The 16605-nt window shown below is 37.1% G+C and overlaps 2 protein-coding genes across 2 annotated transcripts; both read right to left on the bottom strand.

The window, feature by feature from the left end:
• Positions 1 to 216: 216 nt before the first annotated feature.
• Positions 217 to 12770, bottom strand: LOC122646744 (probable LRR receptor-like serine/threonine-protein kinase At3g47570). Its single transcript, XM_043840345.1, has 4 exons — positions 11749 to 12770; positions 10983 to 11183; positions 1182 to 1628; positions 217 to 621 (listed from the first exon to the last, which is right to left on the bottom strand). The coding sequence occupies exons 1-4, from the start codon at positions 12650 to 12652 to the stop codon at positions 227 to 229; spliced, it is 1947 nt and encodes a 648-aa protein (XP_043696280.1). The 5' UTR covers positions 12653 to 12770; the 3' UTR covers positions 217 to 226.
• Positions 12748 to 14452, bottom strand: LOC122645266 (LRR receptor-like serine/threonine-protein kinase EFR). The gene is made up of 2 exons (XM_043838591.1): positions 12917 to 14452; positions 12748 to 12786 (listed from the first exon to the last, which is right to left on the bottom strand). Exons 1-2 carry the CDS (start codon positions 14450 to 14452, stop codon positions 12748 to 12750), a joined length of 1575 nt encoding a protein of 524 aa, XP_043694526.1.
• Positions 14453 to 16605: the final 2153 nt, after the last annotated feature.

Below are 16605 nucleotides of genomic sequence, written 5' to 3'. Positions count from 1 at the left end.
TATATTTCTTTCTTTCTATAAAAAGAAAAAAAAAAACAGAACACAAAAAAATTGCTTGAAAGGCTGTCAAGATATATGGAATTTGTGACAATCTATTTCTCTTGTATGATCTAAATTTATTTTCTCAATTTTTCATGAGCATAAGCGGACAAAAAAAACACAATAACTACAAATGAAATACAATTACAATCACCTTCTAATCCGACACAGCTTTGTATTGATTGATTCATGTTTGAAGAAAATTTTCCTTGATTAAATGTAGTTTCCTCACAACATCGTTCATCTGCATACGTTCTCTTGGCAATTCCATGGAACATTGGAGTGCAATTTCAATTATTGATGTTATGCAGTCTTGCAATTTATCTATCATATGACTAGGGCCTTCAGGTCTATTGATAGCACCTTCTTCAATTTCTTCTCTCTGTTCTTCCTTGGGTAGGAGTATAGGATCTAAAACTTGCATCACATTTACAGGTAAAGCTGCCTTTGTAAAGCTATGGAGATTTAAGTCATTAATAAACATCTGATCTGTTGGCCTTTTTCCTGTGAACATCTCCAATAAAAGGATCCCATAGCTAAACACGTCTCCTTGTATAGTTGCCCTTCCACCCATGCCATATTCTAAAATTTAGAAACCTATTGTTGTTAGTATAACAATAAGAGATTTGCATATTTTTCATATAATACAAAAAATTATAGTTTGAAACTTTGAATTATGAAAATTATGATCACATTATTCAAAATTAGAAAGTTATATGGTCATTTATACACTTTGGGAACTATGATGCTTTTCATTATGTTAATAAGAATCCAATCTAAATTTGATTCAATTAGATACCAGATCCAATGCGTTTAGTATAACCAATTCCTAATTGAAGTGAATATGGATAAAACCATGATACATTCTAATTAAGATAGAAAAGTATGCTGATATACTTAACTATCCAGAACATGATCTGCATCTGAATATTCATTAATAGTTGGATTGAAATATTAACCTAATAAACAAGATCTGTAGATCAAGATCCTTTTTCAAAATCATCATTTGAGTCATATTTAACAGCCTACAACAACTTCTGATTAGAAAAGACAAAAATTACTTTCTAAAGACATTTAGATCTATAGAAACAAAATTTAATATATTGATAACTCAAAACAAAATTGCACAATTTATTTGTTACCTGGAGCAGCATAGCCAATAGATCCTTTTATCCCAATGGTACCAGTTTGAGCCTGAGATGAATTGTCATCCGGTTCTAAAAGTAGCCTCGCCAAACCAAAATCACTGACATGTGCAACCATATTACTGTCAAGTAGAACATTGCTTGGCTTCAAGTCACAATGAACAATCGGCACATCACAATTATAATGAAGGTAATCCAAAGCAGAAGCCACATCAATTGTGATGTTTAATCTTTGAAGAATGCTTAAATTCCTTGAATGATTATGTACCTCCACCGATAGATGCAACCAATCATCTAGACTCCCATTGGGCATGAACTCATAAACAAGGGCTTTGAAATCTTCACCTTTTGAATCAAGACTTGAACAAGATGTTAAAATCTTGACAAGATTTCGATGCCGAATGTTTCTTAATGCTTCGCATTCAACCGTAAAGCTCTTGTAAGCTCTTGGATTTTGAAGGTTGAGCACCTTGACTGCGACAATGGTTTCATCTCGATCAATAATCCCTTTGTATACAGAGCCAAAACCACCAGAACCTATGAAATTTGTTGAAGAAAATCCTCCAGTAGCTTGGAAGAGCTCTTTGTAAGAAAGCTTTAAGAACCGTTCACCGATTAATGGTGTGGATGGTGGTTTATTTTTTGATCTTCTTATCCAATAGAAAGTAAGAAATGAAGATATCAAAAGAAAACCAAGAACCACACCGATTATCACCAAAACTATTCTAAGAACATTGGACTTTTCTCCTTTAGTAGATCCATGGTTTATGCATGCAGGCAGATGTAACTTCACAATCCCCCCACAAAGCTTATCATTTCCATTCATGAAAATTGCACTTGCATTTCCAAAGATTCCTTTTGTTGGTACCTCTCCCTCAAGATTATTGAAGGATAAATTTAAACTCTGCAAAGCTAAAAGATTTTGTAGATCTTTTGGGATTTGACCTGATAAATTGTTGTGTGAGAGATCTAAATCTTGAAGTGCCTTCAAAAGAGTCATAGATTGAGGAATGCTTCCTTCAAAGAGATTACCCCCCATATAGAGATGTTCCAAACTATTACAATCACCAATGGTGGAGGGGATTTCTCCAGACAATCTGTTTTTGGAGATATCTATTGTAGAAAGGCTCTTCAGTTTACCGATTTCAATTGGTAGGGAACCAGACAGATAATTAGAAGATAAGTTGAGAGATACTGACAGGGAGGGAATAAGGAAGAGTTGTTTGGGTATTGGGCCTTGGAGGCTATTAGTATAAAGGGCTAATTTCTGTAACTGTTGACAATTTCCAATGCTGGAAGGAATGCTTCCATTCAAACTGTTTTCTTGTAAACGAAGTTCATATAGAAGAGTGAGATTGCCTATAGAGGAAGGTATCTGTCCTGAAAGTCTATTTCTATCCAAGTATAATTTTTGAAGATTGGGAAGCTTCCCTATGATAGAAGGAATATTACCTTCCAGAAAGTTATACTGCAAGCCTAAGAAGGTTAAGTTGACGAGATTCTCGATCTCGGTAGGAATGGTTCCAGATATTTGATTCCCTCCTAAAAGAAGCATCGAGACCTGTGTTGAGAGATTGGCTTTGAAGTTGGGAATGGGACCCTTAAAACCATTGATTGTTAGGTCCAAAATCTGTAGATTTGTACAATTGACCAAAGAATTTACAAAATCTAAATCATTAACTTCACCTGTTCCACATTGATTTTGACTAATACTGAAGAATTGAAGGTTTTGAAGATTTCCAAAGTTTTTAGGGACGGGTCCAACAAAATTGTTTTCCCCGAGACCTATCCGTTGGAGTGTTGAAATATTGGAGATGGAACTTGGAATACTCCCTGAGAAATAGTTCCTTCCAATTGCTAGTTGTAAGAGATTTGGAAGAGTGAGGCCTATGTCTCGTGGAAGGCTCCCATGCAATTGGTTTTGCAACAGAGAAACGTATTGAAGAGATGACAGATTATATAGTGAGACAGGGACCATACCAGTTAGGTTGTTCATATCAATTGATAGACCGTATAAGTTTGTTAGCTGACCAAAGGATTCTGGAATGCTCCCCTGCAGTTGATTTCCACCCAAAGAGATGATTCTAATAGAGGAAATGTTCCCAAAAGAAGCTGGTATTTCTCCTGTTAACTGATTAAAATTAATAGAAATGAACTCTAGCTTTGACAAAGATGTAAATAGTTCACCAGGAATCTTCCCAACAAGATTGTTATAGCTGAAGCGAATTTCTGTTAGATCAGTACAGTTGGTCAAGCTGGTAGGAATTTCTCCTCCGAGAGTGTTGTTTCGAAAAGCAATCAACTGTAATCGAATCAAATTACCGATCTCTTTGGGGATTTTGCCATGAAAGCTATTGTTTCCAATATTGAGGAAACGAAGAAAAGTGAGATTCCCTATAGAAGGAGATATGTTACCTACCAAGCCCTTCCCTTGTAAATCCAAGCTGATAACTCGTTGTGGATGACGATGGCTGCCACAAGTGATCCCAACCCAGTTGCAGAAAGGGATGGAATCATTCCAAGAACTTAATGCTCCATACGGATCAAGATCAATTTGTTTCTTGAACTCCAATAAAGCAAGTCGATCTGTCTCATTGTTCCCTACCACCATCATTCTTCCAGTAAAGAGAAGAAAACTGAAAACTAGAATAAGCTGAAGAAGAGCCATGATCAGAATCAAATTTTGAGTTGGAGTAAGGATAGTACGTATCCTATTTAAAAGGATAGTGGTAAGCCAAAAACGCAAGTTGTAATATTTTAGTTCATTTTCTTATCCACCATTCATGCAAGTGGTGATCTTGCTTCTTTCATTGGTAATATAATATTTTAGTTACATAGGTGACCTCTTCATTGGCAGTCATTGGAGACTGCCAAATCTCCAAAATTGACTTTTGTGCCAGACTACTTAAGGTGGAAAGAAGCCCACAGGCTTGGCCTACCTAATGCCGCCCACAAATTTTTTTTTGGATAACATAAGGTCGCCCACATGCCTTGCACATGCTTGGCCTTTTCTCATATTTTATATATTTAAAGATTGGATTGTTTCGCTTCATCCATGGTGTTCCCATTCACCAAGGGATGGGAGAGGATGGGAATAAGTGTGGAAAGGGTATTTTGAAATATACGAAATTCTTAGAAGGGGTTTGTGAATCGTAAGATGGTGAGTGAATCGTTTTTTATAGGTGAAGAAAAATTTTATCGTCAAAATTTTTTTTTGAAAGGTCATGCATTTAAATCTTAACTATTGTTATATGTCGTCCAATTCATTCCAGTATCACAAGACTACTGTCGTGTTATAGTAAATATGGCATTAGTAATATATTACCTTTGCTAATTGTCCAAAAACAATTTCTGTCAAGTCCCCACCAAATAATTCATGTTGATAGAAGAAGTAAATTTAGCTTATATAGCAGTGGAAAAATAAAACCGCTGACTATTGAGACAATCAATGACAGTTTTGCTATTTAAATAATATATTTATTATTATTGATTGTTAGTTTATTTTGTGCTCCCCTCCTTCATCTCGGTTTAAATTAAATGTTGATGGGTGTTCTCTCAATAATCTAGGTCAGACAGTTATAGATGGTGTTGTTCGTGACTCTCAACCAAAGGTGGTTGCTAATTTTATCTCATTTATCGGTATTTGCTCAAATTATGACATTGAGTTCCATGCTTTGGTGAAAGGAATATCTATCGCAAGAGCCATGGGGATTCAGGCATTATGGATTGAGTCTGACTCTTTTGCAGTTACAATAACAGTTTATGAAGGTCGTATTCTACAGTACATTTTCAAAGAATGGTCCATATATACTCTAGCCATACCTATCCTCCATATGGTGGAAACTCTCCCATTGCTATAGAAAAGAAAAGCCCATACAATCACATACTTCTTTGGCTAAAGAAGCGGCTAAGAACTTGTTTTCCTTTTCAAAATATTGTTTGTGTTTGAACTGAACGTGTGAATATATATATCAACGTTGGTCAACAATTTACGCTGTTTTCTGTTTGGTCGTTTTCTTCTGCGCGAATCTTTTCCCACGTCAACGATAAGCATTTTTTTTTAAATTTATTTTTTCTGTTGCCGATGTCGGCAATCTTAAAAACCGATTGAAGATATTCTTAAGAGTGCCTCACCCCTCGGCACATCCATCAAAGAGTGGAAAAAAATCAAATAATCAAAATCGATTTGATTTTGAAATGTATCCCTATTCTCGGTTCAGTTTTTAAATAACCGAAATCGAATCAGTTGGCAGCCTTAATTTCAATTACTTGAAGATTGGAATGGCCACCCTTGACCCCATATTTAAAAAATTGAGAAAATGTTCTTTACATTGAAGAAGCAGGCTGCACCAGACACATGGGGTGGGTGAAATGACCCCCCCAACCCCCTAATGGTTGAAATGACTACCTTGCCTTGCCCCACATTGTTCTACATATTGGTATCGGATCATCCGTATTGGGTGATCCATACCATTTTGAATCTTGTCGATCCCGATGTTGTGTCAATACCGTATCAATGATATGGTACGAATAAGGGGGAAATCAATCAAAAAACTTATTTTTAAAAGAGGATTAAAGGCAAATTTGTCTGTTATGATCGATCCAATAATATTGTATAAGTTTCTGAGTTAACGAATACCCGTTTCGATACCATGCACTAAAACCATGTTGCCCAATGTATCTGAGTGCAGCCTGTGGTCCAATGTGCTGCGGTGCACGGAATCGCTACTTAAAATTTTGAAAACTGTACCTATCATTACTTCGTTTTATTATTATTTTTCTTTCCTTTTGTTGACTGGAAGGCACCGGTCCAGCGGCCATGTCTCCAACTCTGCCTCCTTGGATGTCACTATTCAATTCTCATTACTCGTTAGTGAGAGAGGATTGTCTATTGGTCAGCAATGACTCCCACAGAACCGTGTTTGTGTCACATAATGACATAACTACTCAACCCCACTTGCCACTTGCCACTTGCCACTTGCCCCACTTAGTGGGCTAAGTAGAGGAAACTTTGGAGGCCGGATCTGCTCCCCACTTGAGGACGGTAGGGATAGAACAGATCCAAAGCCTCTAAGGTGTGGATCCTAGAGTTCAAATCTGTTACCCACGGACAGGTGTGGAACCCACGACCCATAGAGGGGTCAGATCTGTTCCCACCTATCCCCATGTGAATAGTTGATCCGAATTATAAATCTTACACCCCCAAGGTGGGACCCATGCCCCATGAAGGATTGGGATCTGTCCCACTTCTCCCCATGTGGGTAACTGGTTCTACCTTGGAACTTTGGCATTCAAAATTTATAGGCTGGAAAGTTGTGCGTGTGACCTGTGAGGCCCTTGAAGGTTTTGAGGCCGGATCATCTACCCATATGGGGTGCCACCCCACATGGTGAGAGCCACACAAGTGCAATCTTCATCCATTTGACATTCTGATCCCTTCTAATCCCTTTGTCAAATGTGGTGAAGATTTCTCATGGGTTGCTCTAACCATGTGGGGTGGCACCCCATATGGATAGAGGATCCGGACTGGAATGGCATGGCATGGTTTGCACCGACAGACCTGACCAAGAGTCCGAGACTGCTCTAATAAAATTGGAAACAGATTTTTACTAAACGATTTGATTTCGATTTTAACATGTATGGCTTTTATTAATCCTTGGCTCATCTTGGTTCAAACCAATTAATCTGATTAATTAACTGATTTAAGACCAAATTACAAACCCCCAGCCGAATTTCGACCAATCAAGAATCTTAAATAAGGAATAATTAACTTATTTTAATATCTTCCACCAAAATAGAAACAATTAAGAGACAGAATTAATAAGACCAACTAGCCAAAACCGATAGACTCATTGAGTTCAATCGGACCAACCATATTGACAACCCTACATTATATGATAAGGTCTGAATTAGGTTATTTTTATGGCCCAGTTCATGTTTTCAAAAGGCAAAATCTCATGTTGGGGGATTCTTAGACTGCTATTCTTCCAATGGTTGGCCTTTCGGGGTCCTTATAACTTGACTTGTGTTGAGTTGTTAGTAGATCATGGTCCATTATTAGGTGATATATACGAGTGTTATGTAAGGGATTGTGTGGAAATATACGAGTGTTATGTTTTGAGAAAATTACTTGGATACCCCTTGTACTATGGCCTAATTACTTCGTCTTCCCAATGTTTAAAACAATTATTTGAACACCCTTTGCAGTGTACCATTTCTTTCAAGTAAGTCCTGTCTATTAGTTTAGGGATGATGTCATCGGTTAAATTTTTTGTAATGCCTAAACTACCCTTAAAGGGTAGTGAAGTGACCCTTTTACCCTCTTCCTCCTCCTCTTTCCTACAACCCAATTTCATATTCAAACCCTAATCGATTTAAGAAAAAAATATCTTTTCTTAAACAAATTTCAAATCAAAATAACCCAAAACCCGTAATCGATTTCAGATTTAAACCCTAATAAATCTCTTTCATGGCCGATTCAAGTATAAAAAAAAAAAATTTAATTTGAGCCAGAGCGCCACCATAGCCGACTGCTCCGCCACATCATCCGGTTGTCCCATCCATTTCAGAACAGGAGTAGCAAATACGTACATGGGTAGAAGCAGAACAGAATAGAGAAACAGAACAATCCATGATCTCTGCATATAGATTCCCAACATATGGAATTTGTTGGCTCCAAATGCCTGATCACATAGTGTCTCCAATGCACTAGCCATTCCTAACTAATAAATCCCCAAAAAAACAAACAAAACCTAGAACAGAGATTGTTATGAACAGTCAATTAAAACATTAAAAAGTGTAGCAGAGTAGAGAAGATAAAGTACCAAGAGACCATAATTGAAGCCAACAATGACATTATTGGCGATGGAGAGGGAAGCAAGCTCGAGATCACCAAGATGGCCAGCGAAAGCTTGGGTGATGACATTCATGGAGTAGGAGGAGACACGACTGAAGATGGCTGGACCACCGATGTGCCATAACAGTTTTGATTCGATCCAAACCCTTTTCCTTAAATCTTCCTCTTCTTCGTTCTCTCTTATTGATGGTATTTTCTGCAACAAGGGAACAGATTCTTTGAGCATGTTGTTGTCAATTATGGGTTTGTGATGCAAATTACTTTGCTTCCTTTTTTAGTTGTCCATTTTGACATGGTGTCTTAATCTTCTCCCTCCCCCCTCCTCAATTTGAGAGAGAATGGAGCCAAGCTGAAACGCCCAAATACCCTTGAATCTGGTTGTAAAAATCTTTCGTTTTCCCTTACTTCCATATGCACCAACATATGGCAAATAGAGTCAGCCTTCCGAGATATGTCCTCTGCCACTTGGGCTATGACAGCTTTACAGATCTTGGAAACAGCCTCCCGTTCACAGGCCGAAGATAGTATGGCAATTTGATTTTGTCCATTCTGAGATTATTGTTGCAGTGGTGTACATCGATTGACCTTTACAAATGGACTGTTGGGTTCCACCGATTGAAAATTTTGACCTCTACAAATGGACTGAGATTATTGCAGCATAAGTGGATTATTGCCGTGAGATGAACTGAGATTATTACTCCACCCCTACTCCCTTTAGGGTTCAATCCGATTGAAAAAAAAAAAAAAAAAAGAAAAAGAAGAAAAAAAAAGAAGAGTAGAGAGGGCGAGCGAACTGAGAATCCCTCCCGATGTACCCATCATGCGTTGATGGTGACGGTGGTGAGGTTCAGTCCTCCCTCTGCAGCTGAACTGTAGTTGTAGGAAGATGAAGAAAAAGTTAAAGAAGAAAGAAGGAGAAGAAGGAGAAAAAAGAGGGTAAGTTGGTCATTTAACTTCATAAGGGTAAAATGGACATTTCCATTTAAACACTAACAGCAGACTAACACCGTTAGGTTTCGGGGGTGTCAAGTAATTGTTTCAAACGTTGGTAATCATAAGCAAAATGGCCATAGTACAGTGGGTGTCCATGTAATTTTCTCTTATGTTTTTTATTAGGGAAAATTACGTTTACCATCACAGTAGTTTGAATCTATTACGTTGAAAAGAAAATGACAAATTTACCCTTTCTTAATACTAAAAGAAAAAACTTATTTTTTTTTTAATTAAAAGATTCAAGAATCAGAGAGGGAATACCTTCTTCCCCAAATCGTGAAACATAATAGGAAAAACCCATTTAGGGTTTGAAAACATGATCTCTCAAAATCTCATCTGCATGTAGTGTCCTGTCACCCAATGTTGGTTCAACGGATTTTAAGTATGCACAACGCCTGATCAGACGCCTAAATACATCCTCCCTTGAATTGTTGAGTTTTTGCAGATTTCAGTAACGACTTAATCTTGGTTCAACGTTTTCGGTTGAAAAATTCCTTTAAAGCTGCATAAACAGAGTTTTCTTCGCGATCAAACTTTCAGCACTACTGATTCTAGTTAACCAATCAACATTGAATTTGTTGAGTTTTTGCAGATTTCAGTAACGACTAAATCTGATATTTATAAGGGTTTATCTTACCCCCAAAGCAGTCCTCAAGCCTTCACTGTTCACAGCGAAGCTGCCCTTCGAGAATAGTCACAAACAGCAAGATCGTCTTTTTATTGGTGGGTATTCCACCAAAACCAGAGCTAATCCTTTCACCAATCGCTGATTCTCTTCTATATTTCCTTGGAATCCTAGCAGAAATGAAGAAAAACATTCAATCATTGCTTGAAAGACACTGTTTTCAACTTTGGTCATATACCCAACCAAACAAAACAACGATGGGTGAGGAAATCAAATAAAAAGTAAGAAAACAAATTCCGCGGCAGAGGCGGTGATGATGGTAATGGTGGGTGGTGGTGGTGGTGGTGAAGAAGAAGAAGTAGAAGAAGAAGAAGACGAAGAAGAGGAAGAAGAACAGGGTATTAGTGTCATTTTACCCTTTCAAGGGTATTATAGGCATTTAAATTAAAATTGGGCGATGACATCATCACTTTACTGTTCTAATCCAATGGTAAGGGTACGATTGTAAGAATATTTTAAAATACAGGGGAGATTTTTGAAATAGATGAATTTTTAGGGGTGATAGACGTAATAGATTCAAATTATGGGAGTGAAAAATGTAATTTTTCCTTTTTTATTAAAATCAATGGGTTTAAAATGACATCGAATTGGATGTATCGGTGGATCCATATCAATATCAGGTTGACACTGATACTTGCCTAGTCTTATATCAATGGAACGATTCTAATTAAGGAGAAATTTGTCTAGAAAATGATTTTTTTGATGAAAATTGAGGGTAGAACTATCTTATTCGTCCTAATATGGCCGAGTTATATTAGTATTGGGCATGCCCGCTAGGCTGCTACTAATACCTGCCTGATCCTATATTAGTGGAACGGTTCTAATTAGGAGTAAATCTGTTCAGAAAGTAATTTTTAATAAATATTGAAGGCGAAATTGCACAATTTGGCCCAATACAACCGATCCTTATCAGTATAGAATAACTATATACCAATCTAACTTTGATGTATGATCTAGAACTTTCTTTCACCAGTTTTTTTCATGAGCATTAAGCACCCAAAACAACACAAGAACTACAAAGGTAATAAAGTTAGAATTACCTTCTAATCATGCGTAGTTTCTTTGTATTGATAGTGCTTCAAGAAATTTCCCTTGATTAAATGTAGTTCTCTCATAACATCTTTCATGTTCATACGCTCTCTTGTCGATTCCATGGAGCACTGGAGTGCAATTTCAATTATTGATGTCATGCAATCTTGCAATTTATTTGTCCTATGACTAGGACCTTTTGTTTTGTTGATAACATCCTCTTCACTTTCTTCACCGTGTTCTTCCTTGGGTAGGAGTGTTGGATCTAAAATTTGCATAATGTTTACAGGTAGAGCTGCCTTTGCAAAGTTATGGAGATTCAAGTCATCAGCAAACATCTGATCTGTTGGCCTTTTTCCTGTGAACATTTCTAATAAAAGGATCCCATAGCTGAATACATCCCCTTCTATAGTTGCCCTTCCACCCATACCATATTCTGGAATTTAGAAACCTCTTACCGTTAGTATAACAATAAGTGATTTGCATATTTTTCATACAACACAAGAAATTACAATCTCAAACAAGGAAATTATAAACATAGTATTCAAAAGTAGCAAGTTATATGGTCATTTCTTCACTTTGGGAACCATGATTTTTTTTTTCCATTATGTTAATAGGAATCCAAACTAAATATGGTCCAAGTAGATACCATGTCAATTGCGTTCATAGTATAACCAATTCCTAATAGAACTGAACATGAATAAAACAATTATACACTCTAATTAAGATAGAAAAGTGTGTTGATATACTAAATCAACTATCTTTATCAGGATCAGAATATCTAATAATAGTTAGATTGGAATACTAACCCTAATAAACATGTATCTTTAGATCTACACCCTTTTTCTAAATCATCAATTGGATCATGCTTAACACCCTACAACAGATTCTAATTAGAATATACATAAACAAATTATTAAGGTAATTTAGATCTACAGAATCAAAATTTAATATATTGATTAATAATTCAAAAATAAAATTGTATAGGTTATATTTGTTACCTGGAGCAGCATAGCCAATAGATCCTTTTATCTCAATGGTACTAGTTTGAGCCTGACTTGAATTGTCGTCATGATCTAAAAGTAGTCTCGCCAAACCAAAATCACTGACATGTGCAGTCATATCACTGTCAAGTAGAATATTGCTTGGCTTCAAGTCACAATGAACAATTGCCGCATAACAGTGGTAATGAAGGTAATCCAAAGCAGAAGCCACATCAATTGCGATGTTTAATCTTTGAAGAAGGCCTAAACTCCTTGAATGATTATTTGCCTCCATCGGTAGATGCAACCAATCATCTAGACTCCCATTGGGCATGAACTCATAAACAAGGGCTTTGAAACCTTTGTCTTTTGAATCAAGACTTGAACAGGCAGTTAAAATCTTGACAAGATTTGGATGCCAAATGTTTCTTAATGCTTCACATTCCGCCGTAAAACTCTTGTAAGCTCTTGGATTTTGAAGGTTGAGTACCTTGACTGCGACAATGGTTTCGCCTTGGTTGATAATCCCTTTGTATACAGAGCCAAAACTACCAGAACCTAGGAAATTTGTAGAAGAAAATCCTCCAGTAGCTTGGAAGAGTTCTTTGTAAGAAAGCTTTAAGAACTGGTCACCGATTAATGATGGAGATGGAGGCCTACTTTTTGATCTTCTTATCCAATAGAGAGTAAGATAGGAAGATATCAAAAGAAAACCAAGAACCGCACCGATTATCGCCAAAACTATTCTAAAAGCATTGGACTTTTCTCCTTCCGTAGATCCATGGTTTGTGCATGCAGGTAGATGCAACTCCACAATTCCCCCACATAGCTTATCATTTCCATTCACAAAAATTGCACTTGCATTTCCAAAGATTCCTTTTGTTGGTACCTCACCCTCAAGATTATTGAAGGATAAATTCATACTCTGCAATGTTAAAAGATTCTGTAGATCTTTCGGGATTTGGCCTGATAAGTTGTTGTGTGAGAGATCTAAATCTTGAAGTCCCTTCAAAAGAGTCAAAGATTGAGGAATGATTCCTTCAAAGATATTACCCCCTATATAAAGATGTTCCAAACTATTACAATCACCAATAGAGGAGGGGATTTCTCCAGACAATCTATTTTTGGAGATATCTATTGCAGAAAGACTCTTCAAGTTACCGATTTCAATTGGTAGGGAACCGACCAGAGAATTAGAAGACAAGTCTAGAGAAATTGATAAGGAGAAAATAAGGAAGAATTGTTTAGGTATTGGGCCGTGGAGGCTATTATTAAAAAGGTTTAGGTATTGTAACTGTTGACAATTTCCAATGTTGGAAGGAATGGTGCCATTCAAGTTGTTTTCTTCTAAATGGAGTTCATACAAAAGAGTGAGATTGCCTATAGAGGAAGGTATTGGTCCTGAAAGTCTATTTCCACTCAAGAATAATCTTTGAAGCTTCGGAAGTTTCCCTATAATAGACGGAATATTACCTTCGAGAAAGTTCTCCTCCATGGCCAATTCGGTTAAGTTAACGAGATTCTCAATCCCAGTAGGAATGGTTCCAAATATTTGATTTGTTCCTAAAAAAAACATTGAGAGCTGTGTTGAGAGATTGGCTTTGAAATTTGGAATGGAACCCTTAAAACCATTTTCTGTAAGGGACAAAATCTCTAGATGTGTACAATTGACCAAAGAATTTACAAAATATAAATCATCAGCTTCCCCTGTTCCACATTGATTTTCTTCAATATTGAACAATTGAAGGTTTTGAAGATTTTCTAAGTTGTTAGGAACGGGGCCAACAAATATGTTTCTACTGAGATCAATCTTTTCGAGTGTTGAAATATTGGAGATGGAACTAGGAATGCTTCCTGAGAAAAGGTTGTTTCCAATGACTAGTTTAATGAGATTTGGAAGAGTGAGGCCTATGTCTTGTGGAAGGCTCCCATGCAGTTGGTTAGCTGGAAGAGAAATCGTTTCAAGACAAGAGAGATTATATAGTGAGACAGGGATCATACCAGATAGTTTGTTTAAACCAAGTGCTAGAAAGTATAAGTTGGTTAGCTGACCAAAGGATTCTGGAATGCTCCCTTGCAGTCCATTCCAATCCAAAGAGATAACTCGGATGGAGGAAATGTTCCCAAAAGAAGTTGGTATTTTTCCTGTTAAGCCGTTATGATTAATAGAAATGATCTCCAACTTCGACAAAGATCTAAATAGTTCAGCCGGAATCTTCCCCACAAGATTGTTACGGGAGAAGTGAATTTCTCTTAGACGAGTGCAGTTGGCCAAGCTGGTAGGGACTTCTCCTTCAAGAGTGTTGTTATGAAAAACAATGGACTGTAGTCGAATCAAATTACCGATCTCTTGGGGGATTTTGCCATGGAAACTATTGTTTCCAATGTTGAGGAAATGAAGAAAAGTGAGATTTCCTATGGAAGGAGAAATGTTACCTCCCAAGCCCTTCCCTTGTAAATCCAAGCTGATAACCCGTTGTTGATACCGATGGCCACATGTGATCCCTACCCAGTTGCAGAAATGGATGGAATCATTCCAAGAACTTAGTGCTCCGTATGGATCATCAATTTGTTTCTTCAAGTCCAACAAAGCAAGTCGATCCGTCTCGTTTCGTCTTACGATCATCATCCTTCTACTGGTCACCACTGATTCTACAAGCCTCAATGAGCTCCCAGCAAAGAGGAGAAAATTGAAAATTAAAATAAGCTGAAGAAGTGCCATGATCAGAATCAAATTTTGGGAAGCGAATGTAGCAACCATAAAAGAGTACTTTTAATTTGAGTTGGGGGTAGCTAATCTGTTAGTCCTATTTAAATGAGGATATAGTGCTAACATAACAACGGCAATCAATATTCCACCAAACAGTGGATGGCAATCAATATTCCACCAAACGCTAGATACACCTTAGAAGTCAAGTCTTTCCTCTTAATTTGTGGGCCAATGAAGAAAAGTGGGAGTCTGCCGTGTTAGACCAAAACTCACTCAAAAGACCCGTTTGCCAAGGGCAATGGACTTACTATGGACCACTAAGGGAAGAGACCCGGTTTGCCATAATAAACCATGTCTTTGTTTTTCAAATGAAAGAACTAATGACTTCTTAGGTAGGTTGAGTGAAACCACATGTAACTTTTCTTTTTCCGACTAGTGTTTCTATTAGGATCGAATTTTCCTTAAGCCACGGTGAATAGGAATCCATTCGTCACAAACTGAAGAATAAAGAATAGATAAGATAGGATGCATTCTGTGAGGGTATTTTGGGACTTATATTAATTAAAACCTGATATACCCAAATACAGCTCACCAATACTGAGCTAACACACTGGGCTATACCCGCACGGGTACCCGACTGACCTAAATCTGGAAGTCTAGTCACACGAGGAAACAACCACTACACACGTCTCCAAATATGGCGTGTACAACGCTACCAACCGTTATGCATAGTCCAACAAGTAAATGAAATCTCTTTGATAAGGAAATTCTCATAACCGGTGGACTCTCCAAGTATCACTTTCCTAATGGGATTCTTACCCAAATAAGCTCAGGTAGGGTGCAAGATTCATCGTCATCATCTGACTTATTATTCCCAAAGTTCTCTTGAATTATCTGTTGCTAGGGAGACCTGACTTAGGCATTGAAGAGTCCCCCACCGGGGAAGACTGTCTCTTCTTTGTCCTTCTCTTCTTCTCTGAAGGTATGATCAGCAAAGGATTGTCAGAAGGTTTCTTGACGCAACAAAACCCTATAGGTGTTTGTGAACTCTAGAATGGGTTGGTGAGGGAAACTTTTTCCTTATTATCTACTTTCCTTTTTTGAGGTAACTGCTTAGGTTGTTTTTTTTCTTAAGACACTATTTACTTTTTGGCATCTTAGTGAATCAGTATTGTTGAACTTTTGACTCTCGTCTTGTTGATGATAAAAAAAATGTGTTTGTCTTGAATCTCTAGATTCCTGAATCCCCACCTACTACACTAGAATGTCTTGGTTTTCTTTTTAATTCAAGTGAAAACATGTTTTTCGTTTATTAGATTAAAATATCTAAATTACATAATGGAGCAATTATAATTATGTGTTGAAAGTTGAAACATGTAAACTTAAAGTGTCAATGATCATAATTAAACAATGTAATATGTTTTTGGTCATTATAGACTACAGACTAATGGATCCTCTATTTATTTTTTTGAAACTAAGTGTCCCTTCACCACTCGGTGAATGGTCAAGCCACCATCCTAGGGTTTACAAAAACCCCTCATAGGTTTTAGTATCTTCCCAAAATACTCTGCTGGTATCTTTTCATCGTGGTTAAAGGGGAACACGGTCCATTTTTTTTATGAAACTGTTTATTTTATGAGTGTTCATTCTCTTTTGGGTTAAGGTAAGGAAATTGTCGTGAAATTAATTCAGTTTTTTTTTTATTTAAAAAAAGGAATAATTCTTCAAAAAGAGAAGAGGAAAATGAGTTCTAATAGACAATAGTCTAAAGATGATTTAACTCAAAAGAGGCAATTTCCACCATCATTCATCAACCACTAAGTTCTTTTTAATATTTAAAAGTAATCTTTGGTAGATTTCTAAATCCACGATAGTTCAAACTTTTTTATTCTTAATAATTACACCGTTCTTATTGGACTCCACTACTTCCAGGATCATTATCCTCTACTGTAACTGCAGAGCTGCTGTACTCATCGTGCGGTGTTGCAGGTGCCATGTGTGTCATGTGGGGCCTTCTGTGCACACATAGCACCTGCAGCGTCGCACGATGAGTACAGCAGCACTGCAGTTACAACGGCGAATAAAAATCCCTAGTTCCCCTGCCTTTCTTCAACGATCCAATCTACACGTCATGATTTTTGTTTACCGTAACAGTTGTAACTACT

This window comes from Telopea speciosissima, chromosome 11 (genome assembly GCF_018873765.1).
Source record: "Telopea speciosissima isolate NSW1024214 ecotype Mountain lineage chromosome 11, Tspe_v1, whole genome shotgun sequence".
Classification (NCBI taxonomy): Eukaryota; Viridiplantae; Streptophyta; class Magnoliopsida; order Proteales; family Proteaceae; genus Telopea; species Telopea speciosissima.
Note: the sequence above shows the minus strand (reverse complement) of the source record. Positions and strands in the feature narration are given on the sequence as shown.